This window comes from Gouania willdenowi, chromosome 11 (assembly GCF_900634775.1).
Source record: "Gouania willdenowi chromosome 11, fGouWil2.1, whole genome shotgun sequence".
Classification (NCBI taxonomy): domain Eukaryota; kingdom Metazoa; phylum Chordata; class Actinopteri; order Blenniiformes; family Gobiesocidae; genus Gouania; species Gouania willdenowi.
In genome coordinates, this window is record NC_041054.1 from 21,406,857 (window position 1) to 21,419,096 (window position 12,240).

Sequence of the window (12,240 nt, forward strand, 5' to 3'; positions counted from 1 at the left end):
AGGAAATTGAAAAGAAGAAAAAAACAAAAAATATCTCCTGTAAAAAAACTTCATTCGTTCAGAAAAAAAAGTTCTATAAAAACAGAATTTCTGAATTGATGAGATACATGAAAGTAAATTAAAAATGAGCCCTATTCTTCTGTTTTTATAGGAAATATTTTTCTGAGTTGATGAGAAGTTTGTATCTGAAATATTTGACGTTGATGGGTAAGTCTATTTTCCGTTTAATTAACTTGATTGTTAATGTTATGTATTGTTTTGATGAGATTGTACAGAAGTGTATCGCATTCGCTGAAGAAAAAAATAACTTTGGGTTTTATTAGTTGATGAAATGAGTTTTATAGGAAATTCAGAAAAAATGACAAATATCTCCTGTAAAAAAATATATATATATATATATATATATATATATATATATATATATCTCATTAATTCAGAAAAAACAGAATTTCTGAATTGATGAGATAAAAATAAGTAAATAAAAAATTGGCCCTATTTTTGTTTTTAAAGGAAATATCTTAAGATTTTTCTTGAGTTGATATGTTTTTATAAGAAATTCAGAAAGAAAAAAAAAGTTTCTATGAAACAAAAAAACAGTGCTAATTTTTTAATTTACTTATTTCTATCGCATTAACACAGAAAAACCCAAACATTACTTTGTTCAGTGAATGCAATAAGCTTCTGTATATAACACACACTATCACACCTCTGCCTTGAAATGACAGGGATTTATTTCATGGGAAGAAATAAACAGCAAACAATGAAACCATCCATGCTTCACTGCTGTACATATTCCCATTACTTTATCAGGAAACTTTGGCTTTAGCATCCAACACTCTGAAATGTCACCTGAATAACCTATTGCACGTTTAGTGACTCCAAAACTAAACAACACTCTTTCCATTTAGATTATGCAAAAACAAACAATGGGTAGTTTTGTATATTACACTGAGGGAGGCATCGTTTGTTGAAATACATCAGTAATAACTGAGAAAGGCAGATAAACTACATATTTGGAGAAAACAGACATTTTTTAAAAAAAAGTGTGCAATTGTCACATCTGCAGCATTAATAACAGTTTCAGTGTGACGGATTTTCCAGCAGTTATTGATCCCGTAAATGTTCTACACATCTCAGACCAATGCGCTCCCTGTATGGTTAGCAGTTAGCACTAGCATCACCAGCTGCCTCCTGTATGCAACTAATCCATTTCAGAGCATCCTCACGTAGACTCTACTGTGAGACACACTAGGCTCACGAGGACAGAGGGGGAAACAGGGATCAGTCGTTCCCACTGACAGCAGAGTAAAGACCTGCTGCTTTCTCCGTGGGACCGGATCCCTCAGAGCAGGTGAACACATCGATGGGCCCAAGGGTGCTGCAAACGTGCACCTGGAGTCTCTGAGTGACAGGAGGAGAAAAGTGTTTTTAATAAACAGATGGAGAACAGCTTCATACTGTATGGCCTGAGATTTGTGCCACTAGAAACTGGATTTGAGTTGGTATTTAATTTAAAAGTAACAACTTGAAAAGCTGAATTAGTAACGTTTCCTGTTCAAAAAATTCAATATATTTCTGTTTGTCAAATTCAGATTCACTGCACAAAGACACTTCTGGTCCGTAAGGTTGAGTAATCGATCACTGATTCAAGGAACTCCTGTTTATCTATACAAAAACTCCTTTACGGCTTATTAATATATATATATATATATATATATATATATATAAAAAATTCCTCCACAGCATTGTAAAAGACTTGTTATTAGGTTTAGGGGCCAAACACTTTTTCACACAGGGCCATGTAGCTTTGGATTTGTTTCTACCTCATTAATAAAACCCTTCATTTAAAAACTGCATTTTGTGTTCACTTGTGTTATCTTTGACTAATGTTTAAATTTGTTTAATCTGAAACGTTTAGATGTGGAAAACATGCAAAAACGTAAAATCGGGAAGGGGCAAACACTTTCACATCACTGTGTATATACATATATTTAAATGCCCAACTCATATAGGAGCCCTGATGCACCTTATTTGTTTTGTTTCTTGCTATTGAAGAAGTTAGAACCTTAGTTTATTATCCTCATTAAGAGTTATTGTATTTTTGAAAATATTCAATAAATAAATATATATATATATATATATATATAAATAATCACAGCCTGAACCTGGAATTTTGTAGACATAAACACTTAATCTCAAAAACTGGAAGTGTTTCTCCGTGAAGTGAAATTGAATTGCGTGCAGTGAATCTGAATTTGAGAAACAGAAATATATTGAATTTTTGGAATGTACTAGGATGGGTTTTTTTCAAGAGGAAAAAACACAATTTCAAGTTTCAAAACAAATTTTTTTTATTTCAATTTGTTACTTTCAAATTGAATACCAACTATTAAAATTCAGTTTATAGTGGCACAAATCTCAGCCCACAGCTTCACCTCCATGACTGACAGGAAACGATACCTCGTGTGGATGAGCCACCTCCACTTTGGTTTCTGCCGGGGCTTTTATCACAATGATGGTCTGGTCCTTTAAACTCTCCATCTTGGAGACATCTTCATGTATCAAGTAGGCGTATGTGAACCCAAAGGTCAAGGACTACACCACGTGGATTGGAAATATGTTAGGAACATACGCGATGGTGCAAAAACATATTTTTCAGCTCATTCAGTGATCAATCTAACTTAACAGTGAGAGCAAGATTCGCGGTGGAAGGTGATGGAGCAGAGGAGAATTATAAAAGAATACACCGTTGAAACATTCCCTTTTCTGCACAATAACATGGATTATCCTTATCTTTGACACATAAATTATGTAAATAGATCCGCTGGGTGTCTTGCTTACACTGTGCGCCTGTTTGACGTTCATTTGTTATCCGAGGTTTTCACTATTGGGTTGGACTAGGACGAGAAATTGCGGCCCAATCCGCACTCCAACTGTGACACGGTTATTTATTTACTCGCTGTTCATGTGACTGTTCACTGCAAGACCTGTGCACATGCCTCTGCATGCATCTGTGGAACCAAAGAGTACTTTTGTCCACTTTTGATTTTGAGCATTTCATCAGCCATTGGCATAAAAAGACTTAAAAATAATGTCTATTTTTTCACAAATCCTGCCCTATGCTCCTTTAAAAAAAATGTATCAACGAGACATTGCACACACAAGCACCACCGCATGGGGTAAAAGATGTGAGAAGCTACACATCTGTCAGGAGTGATTTGTAAGAAATGAATAATAAAAAACACAAAAATAATCTTGCTGGAATTGTAAGAAATGAAGTAAACAAACAGATGAATGGACTGTTTCAATGTAAGAGGAAAGGATATCTGTTGTGTTCCTGAAAGAGCTGGTAAAGCTCCTCTGTGCAACTCGCTATCAGCTCATCAAGCCTCCACTCCTCCTCCACCAGATCAGCCACTGCATGTTTGGGGTCCAGGTGTCCACCGCTGAGCAAACACACACAACATAAAACTGCACAAAACTTACAGCATCAATAATATCACATCAAGTGCATGAAAACATAAGGTCTTAAAGCAGGGGTCACCAATCTTTCTGAAACTGTGAGCTACTTCATAGGTACTGTAAAGGCCGAAGGGCAACCAGTTAGAAAAGCACTTCTTAAATACTTAGGGCTCCATTCTACCATGCGCATAAGTCCAAAAAGACACACAGCGGTGCCGTTTTTGGCTGTGTGCTATTCTCCCCTGTACTTAAGTCAGTCGCTGCGCGCCTTCATCCCAGTTACGCACTGTGGGTGGAGCAGCCCTGAAATGTGGGTGTTCCCATTCAAATCTGGCTTTACGCGCATTCTCCGGTGTGCGTAAGTCCTTTTCCTCTTACGCCCTTCTAACCCTGGAATAAGTGCAGCACCCTGATAAGGTGAAACATTATATTGCACTAGAAATATGGACTAAGTTACATTTGAAGCCACACGGACTCGTGAGTCGCGCATCAGCAGCTGTGATCACTCAGCTGCTGCTGCACAATTAATTAAAACTTTGACAGACGCAGACTTCTGTCCATGTCGGTCACAGTGATTCAACTATGTTCATACTATGTCCAACGTAAAGTCACAGTTTGATCCACTACAGAGTAAAACAAGTTGTCATATGAGGATGAGGATGGACCAGAAACTGTTCCATAATTTAATGAGGTTCAGCGCAGGTCGCTTTAAACGATTTACAGTGGGGCAAAAAAGAATTTAGTCAGCCACCAATTGTGCAACTTCTCCCACTTAAAAAGATGAGAGAGGCCTGTAATTTTCATCATTGGTATACAGTACCTCAACTATGTGAGACAAAATGAGAAAAAAATCCAGTAAATCAAATTGTAGGATTTTTAATGAATTTATTTGCAAATTATGGTGGAAAATAAGTATTTGGTCAATAAAAAAAATTCATCTCAATACTTTGTAATGTACCCTTTATTGGCAATGACAGAGGTCAAACATTTTCTGTAAGTCTTCACACACTGTTGCTGGTATTATGGCCCATTCCTCCATGCAGATCTCCTCTAGAGCAGTGATGTTTTGGGGCTATCGCTGGGCAACACGGACTTTCAACTCCCTCCAAAGATTTTCTATGGGGTTGAGATCTGGAGACTGGCTCGGCCACTCCAGGACCTTGAAATGCTTCTTACAAAGACACTCCTTTCTTTGCCCGGGTGGTGTGTTTGGGATCATTGTTGTGCTGAAAGACCCAGCCATGTTTCATCTTCAATGTCCTTGCTGATGGAAGGAGGTTTTCACTCAAAATATCACAATATATGGCCCCATTCATTCTTTCCTTTACATGGATCAGTCATCCTGGTCCCTTTGCAGAGAAACAGCCCTAATGCATGATATTACCACCCCCATGGCCAATCCTCTTCTGGATCATCTAAATGCTCTCTAGCAAACTTCAGAGAGGCCTGGACATGTACTGGCTTAAGCAGAGGGACACGTCTGGCACAGCAGGATTTGAGTCTCTGGTAGCGTAGTGTGTTACTGATGGTAGCCTTTGTTACTTTGGTCCCAGCTCTCTGCAGGTCATTCACTAGGTCCCCCGTGTGGTTCTGGGATTTTTGCTCACCTTGTGATCTTTTTCACCCCACTGGGTGAGATCTTGCATAGATCCCTAGATCGAGGGAAATTATCAGTGGTCTTGTATGTCTTCCATTTTCTAATAATTTTTTCCCACAGTTGATTTCTTCACACCAAGCTGCTTACCTATTGCAGATTCAGTCTTCCCAGCCTGGTGCAGGTCTACAATTTTGTTTCTGGTGTCCTTTGACAGCACTTTGGTCTTAGCCATAGTGGAGCTTGGAGTGTGACTGTTTGAGGTTGTGGACAGGTGTTCAAACAGGTGCCATTAATACAGGTAACGAGTAGAGGACAGAGGAGCCTCTTAAAGAAGAAGTTACAGGTCTGTGAGAGCCAGGAATCTTGCTTGTTTGTAGGTGACCAAATACTTACTTTACCAAGGGATTTACCAATTAATTCATTAAAAATCCTACAATGTTATTTTCTGAATTTTTTTTCCCCTCATTTTGTCTCTCATAGTGGAGGTATACCTATGATGAAAATTATAGGCCTCTCATCGTTTTAAGTGGGAGTACTTGCACAATTGGCGGCTGACTAAATACTTTTTTGCCCCACTCTATATTTAAAACTGTATTACGGAAGCCAATAGTTGTGTCTCACTGCAAACAATGTTGCTGCTTACATGCGGTGGGCGTGTCAGCAGCCTGGACCGGAGAATACGCATATGAGAGAAGCGCGTAACTGCAGGCGTGCACAAAAAGCACTTACAGTAAGTCCAGACGGGAGAACAGAAAACTAAAAGTTCAAGGTTTCACTTTAGAGGATAAGATAATAAGGAAGGAGATGTTTGTTTCAACATGCAACACTTAATACTCAACTCTTAATTCATGCAATTGTTTCATTTTCATTTCATCTCATAGAAAATCATCATTTTATTTTCCAAGCCACCAACAAGCAAACTTTTAATCATATATCATGTTACATTTTTAAAATTTCATATTTTACAAAAATGTAATTGCGTTTTTAAAAATATATATTGTATATCATATTATATGTAACGAACCACAACCCATACACCATATCTACAACACCTAAAAACATTTGTCACAATGTTTCAGTGAAAATAAAAACGTAACGTTCATTTAATACTAAAACTTCATCACGTTTGTCAAATGTATTTATCTTTGTGAGTTTGAATCCCTAAATTAAATCAGATTTTAGATATAACTCATTGGTAACTAGAGCTCCTGAGAACACCTCACATGGTCCATGCGGGCTACCTGGTGCCTGCCCCCCCGTCTTAAAGAGTTTAAAACAACTGCTCTTTTGGACCAAATCTTTTCACAGTGCACACTTACTGCCACTTGATGACGCTCTTTGACTTCTTTTTGACGAGATTGATTCCTTGAAGGACGTTGGTGATGTCATAGATGCGCCTTTTCGGAGCTTCGAGCATTTGTGAGACTTGGTTTAGGTCCAACTCCCCATCAGTGGATTGTTTTAACAAAGTCATGAACTTCATCCCCAAATAACACAGCGATTTCTTATCGTACATCTTGCTGGCTGTGTAAGTGGAGTCAGAAGAACACAAATATAAAATGCAATGTTTGTAAAACAGTAGAAAAAGATCCTAATTTTGTTTAAGGCAACACACATGCATTACAATATAAACGCAGCAGAGTCCAGTGGTGTAAACACACAGGAGCTTGAGTTTTTCCCCAAAGCTGTGTTTTTCAACCTTGGGGTTGGGAGCCCATGTGGGGTCGCCTGAAATGTCTTGTAATTCGTAATAAAAAAATTAAATGAAATCATAAAATTATATTTAATACACTTTTACAATTACGTTTTCAATTACCCATGTTCAATTACTATTACAATGACAGGCATTTTTTCAAATTACATTTAAATTATAATTATTTTGTATCCTCAGAAATTCTGTCAATTACAATTACGTTCTCAATTACTAAAGTTCAATTAGAATTAATCACAATTACTGAGCCTCAAATAATAACCTAATAAAAAATTCCTCTTGTGTTAGCATCTCTTATGGTAACAGCTGTAAAATACACTAATAACAAATATCTATCATCTGATTTCTTTCCTATGTAATGTATTGGTTACCTTGTTAGGTTTCCTAATCAATTAAAATATAGGTTTTAATATTTTTGGTGTCGGCATCTGAGCCTTTTTTGTGCCTATAAACCCCTAGATTTATATATTTTTCTAATGGTAAAATGTGGAAAAGCTTGATATGAACATATTTTAATAATTGTTAACTACATATGTGTAGAACTATACATAGAACTGTAACATGGTTCAACAGTTTTGCATTAAATTATAACTGACAATCTTGATAGAATTTTCATGGCAATCACAATTACAAAGCCAATTATCTAAACTCAATTACAATTTAATTACGATTACGCCGGCAGCAGATTTTTTTAAATTACAATTACACCTTAATTGTAATTAATTATCAATTACGTGATTCCAATTATAACTGACCCCAAACCTAATCCTATACTTTCTCAAATATAAATCTAGTTTAAATAAAATAACAGTATAAAAATATTTGAGGTGGTGCACTAATCATAACTACTCTGTATTTTTAACACTTTAATAAACATGATCAAAACTCATTTTTGACAAAGAAAAAGTATCTGGGATCGCCAGACATTTGTGAAATAAAAATGGGGTCACGACCACAAAAAGGTTGGGAACCACTCCCCTAAAGCCTCACCATCTGTTTGACTGGGCACAGAGAGGATACATCTCTTGATGGTGGATGACTGGGAATGATTCTGAAGCTCTTCTGGGTCAATGACAAGCAGCTTTCTCTTGGCCTGGGAGACAACAATGATTGGAGAGGTTAGACCATCTGTGTGATCAAAATACACCAGGGTTGGAGTCAATTACATGTTTCAATGTTAACCATGGATAAATACAACATTCATACAGTATGTGAAATCTGATTTTAAAAGTGCTCAGTTCGGGCCAAGCGTGGTATCAACCATTTGGTCTGGTCTTCTCGAGTCCGAACACGTGCTTGGTTTTTGGATAGAGTCTGAAACGGGCCTGCTGGAGGTCTGCGTTTTCCCTCTGTCACCCCTCCTTTTCCGTTGGGAGTTCACACAACACATTTACAACCGTGACACATTTACAAATTACTGCAACACTTTTGCAAAAGGTCAAAACTAATTATCAAATATGGAAACACTTTTACAATTACAATGTGCCTTTGCAAATCTATCTCAACATTTGTAAAAGAGTGTTTTGCTATTGGTATTTTTTTTTTTTTTTTTAGATAATTTTTTTTGAAATTGTAAATTTGTTGTGGCATTTGTAAAAGTGTTGCAATCATTTGTAAATGTGTTGCGGCCATTTGCCACCGCACAATTACAAGCACGGACCAAATACTGAAAGTATCAGTTCTCAGTTTGCGTGTGCTAAACTCCTAGCAAAACAACCTTCTTCAACCCAGTTCTTGTCTTAAAATCAGCATCACTACTATAGTGCTGTGCTTTCATTATTATTTAATTTCCTGATATATAGTTCATCATTTTTACAGCTTTCCTCGCGTGGCCTTTTCTCCTTGACTCCTCGCTTTGCTGAGCAACAATATAAACATTGCAGGTTCCGTGCCCCTCTTGGGTTACTTCCCGTCTTCTTTGTTGGTGTTTTATAGCGGTTGGCTCCACATTCAGGAAGCGGCAGCTGGTCATTACTGGTGGATGCATAATACCGTATACATGGAATGGCAACAGGGGTTGTTGTCGTGTGCCATTTGCTACGTTATGCCACCATCCCCACGCAGGAAATGTGAATTTCAAAATAAAGGCGTATCTTAAAGATGACGACGTTTATCAATGTTTTCATTGTGCATCAATGTAATTGGATTGTTAATTAATTAATCAATGTATCGATGTATTGTTACACCACTAGTAATGACCACAGCAGCCTGCAATGGCCATCGTGTATGAAAGAGCCAAAAGGTCAGCTAGCCCGGTGACTTGAGAAGCTAGCGGAGTACGACTTTGAAATCATTCACCGCCCAGGTCGCTTACACACTAATGCAGACTAGGGGTGAGTATTGGCAAGGATGTTGCAATACGATACGTATCACGATACAATATTATCACAAAATATTGCAATATTTTACCCAGTTAATGTCAAACGTAGCGATGCGGCTGTTTCTCTGCTAACACCTCAGCATGATGTCTTGATAGATGAGCTCGTATTGTGTTCGCACAATATTTCTACGGGAGCGAGGCAAATCTTGCAGACGGCGTTATCAAGGTTGTTTTTACTCCCTTTAAGTTGGAAGCCAAAGTACTTCAAAATGTCAGCTTTGTACTGTGGAGGCATTGTTATTTTGTTAGCCATGTTTTGGATTTGAGTCAGTCCACTTCTGCCACTGTGACTGCACCATCTACTGGAGTGGAGGTGCAGAAGTGGCACAAAAGATAAGTTTTTATGTAGAAACAAGAGCTGCCCAGTAGTTAGGCTGCTCCGCTGAGAAGTGACAATGTCTCCAGCAGTAGAAAACACACGTCCATGAATATGTGAAGAATACAACAAGAAAAATATTGATTAAATATCAGACAGAAAAAAATATTATTTTTTTTTAAATCGCTTAAAAAAAAAAAAATTGATTTCAAATCAGCATTTTTTTTCACAACCCTAATGCTGACAGTCTCTCCCACAGGTCCTGCCGCCAGTCCTGCCCTTGTAATCTGAAAGACCAGGACCTCCACATCCAACATGTTCACCGCATGATCGTCTGAGACCAGCCACCCAGAGAGCTGCTGCAACAATTGATTTGCATAACCAAAGAATTTCTGCACAAACTGTCAGAAACCATCTCAGGGAAGCTGATCTACATGCTCGTCGTCCTCATCGGGGTCTCGACCTGACTGCAGTTCGTCATCGTAACCGACTTCAGTAGGCAAATGCTCACATTTGATGGTTTCTGGTACGTTCTCTTCACGGATGAATCCTGGTTATCACTGTTTAAGGCAAATGGCAGACAGACCATATTTGTGGATGGAGTGGCCCATGGTGGCGGTGGGGTTATGGTATGGACAGCCATATGTTATGAACAACAAACACAGGTGCATTTTATTAATGGCATTATAAATGCACAGCGAAACTGTGATGAGATCCTGAGGTTCATTGTTGTACCATTCATCCACAACCATCACCTCATGTTGCAACATGATAATGCACGGCCCCATGTTGCAAGGAACTGTACACAATTCCTGGAAGCTGAAAACATCCCAGTTCTTGAATGGCCAGCATACTCACCAGACATGTCACCCATTGACCATGTTTGGGATGCTCTGGGTCGGCGTATACGACAGCGTGTTCCAGTTGCTGCCAATATCCAGCAACTTCACACAGCAACTGAAGAGGAGTGGACCAACGTTCCACAAGCCACAATCAACAACCTGATCAACTCTATGTCAAGGAGGTGTGTTGCACTGCATGAGGCAAATGGTGGTCACACCAGACACTGACTGGTTTTCTGACCCCCCCCAAATAAAGAAGAAACTGCACATTTCAGGGTGGCCTTTTATTGTGGCCACCCTGAAGCACACCTGTGCAAGATTCATGCTGTCTAATCAGCATCTTGATATGCCACACCTGTGAGGTGGGATGGATTATCTCGCAAAGGAGAAGTGCTCACTCATAGACATTATATACCTAGACGCTGCATCGACTGTGGAGGGACACGTCAACAGCGCCGCCATCTTGGACCGGAGGTGGCGGAGGCAGTGGTGCATGGACATTACGACAGAAAAAGGTATTTCTCAATCTCTAAGTAGAATTAATAATTGAATTTTGAACCCATTTCGAAACGGTTTCATTTTTTTTTTTAAAAAACGTCACAGATGTAGCTGTGATACAAGGTGCTTAGATATATTTAAAATGCTGGTTTTACCACTCCACACATAATCTCCACACACACATCCTTGAATATTTCAGTTCTTTGGCTACAATAATTAATGATGATGATATAATAGTAATAGTGATAGTAAAAATAGAAACAGTATAATAGTAATGGTAATAGTAATAATAAAATAAGAACCCAGTAACTATAATACAATAATAAAAACAATAATATTAATAACAAACAATATTTATTAATGATAACAATAATTGTAATATAATAATAATATGAGAATACCACTAACTATAATATAAAGTATTAATAATAATTCAAACAAATACAATAATATGAGAATTTAATGATAATTGTGTTCAGAACAACCTAAGAATGTTTGACCAGAGAGACAAGCTTTGATGTAAATTTTCTGTGTTCAAAACAGGGGACAGGACTTAGATAAGCAAACTGCTTCTCTCGTCTATAAACTGAATAAATAATAAATAATTATAAAAATAGCAATAACAATAACACAGTATCAGTACAATTATACAATAATAATAATAAATGCAATGTATAGCCTTAAACAATGTTGTCCATAAAAACCTGAGCACATTTGAATGTGTTCTAGGTTCCTTGTGTTCTATCTATCTATCTATCTATCTATCTATCTATCTATCTAATTATCATATCTGACGTTTGTTACAAACAAACCCCATGAAAATTGCTTGAGAATTGAGCGATTTATGACAACTTTAATAGTGTAAGCACATCATTCCTCTATAGATGTAATGCACTGTAGGAGTCATTGCCACTGGTCCAAGATGGCCGCCCTGTAGACGCACCGCTCTAGTGGGCGGCAGCAGTCGCTGCGGCGTCTATGTATTATGATGTCTATTTGCTCACTAACACAGATTGAGACACATTTGTGAACAATATTTAATAGAAATAGGTCTTTTGTGAAAACAGAACATGTTTTAGACCTTTGAGTTCAGCTCATGAAAAATGGGAGCAATAACAAAAGTGACCATCACAGTGTAATAACACAAATGCTATGTGTAGTTAGCTATGCTCACCTGTGACCTGTGAGTTTCTTCACTTTTTTCCATGCTCGGTTCAATGCTAACATTGCATCCGTTAGATGCTCCAACATTCCCCAAAGTGGTGTTGTCAAAGCAAATGGGATCTTTGGGAGCTGTTTTACACGTCTCCTCCATTCTTGGCAAACATTTAACCCTAGCAGTACAGCGTGTTTGGCTTAAAGTCGGACACAATTTACGAGTGCACTCAAATGCGTAAATGTACCATTACAAAAGGTGACCGTGTTATTTGGTTA

The 12,240-nt window shown here is 37.9% G+C and overlaps 1 protein-coding gene across 1 annotated transcript; it reads right to left on the reverse strand.

The window, feature by feature from the left end:
* Positions 1-733: 733 nt before the first annotated feature.
* Positions 734-12,240, reverse strand: e2f3 (E2F transcription factor 3). Its single transcript, XM_028461500.1, has 6 exons — positions 11,981-12,240; positions 7,761-7,863; positions 6,379-6,598; positions 3,327-3,446; positions 2,461-2,575; positions 734-1,401 (listed from the first exon to the last, which is right to left on the reverse strand). Exons 1-6 carry the CDS (start codon positions 12,119-12,121, stop codon positions 1,282-1,284), a joined length of 819 nt encoding a protein of 272 aa, XP_028317301.1. The 5' UTR covers positions 12,122-12,240; the 3' UTR covers positions 734-1,281.

Bases quoted from the DNA above. Each gene is read 5' to 3' on its own strand.
- e2f3 (XM_028461500.1), bottom strand. From the start codon at position 12,121: ATGGAGGAGACGTGTAAAACAGCTCCCAAAGATCCCATTTGCTTTGAC. The intron at 2,576-3,326 runs ATATCCTTTCCT...CTTTGGGTTCAC, and splicing joins CTCTTTCAGGAACACAACAG to ATACGCCTACTTGATACATG. The intron at 1,402-2,460 runs GTATCGTTTCCT...CCTGTCACTCAG, and splicing joins AGGTGGCTCATCCACACGAG to AGACTCCAGGTGCACGTTTG.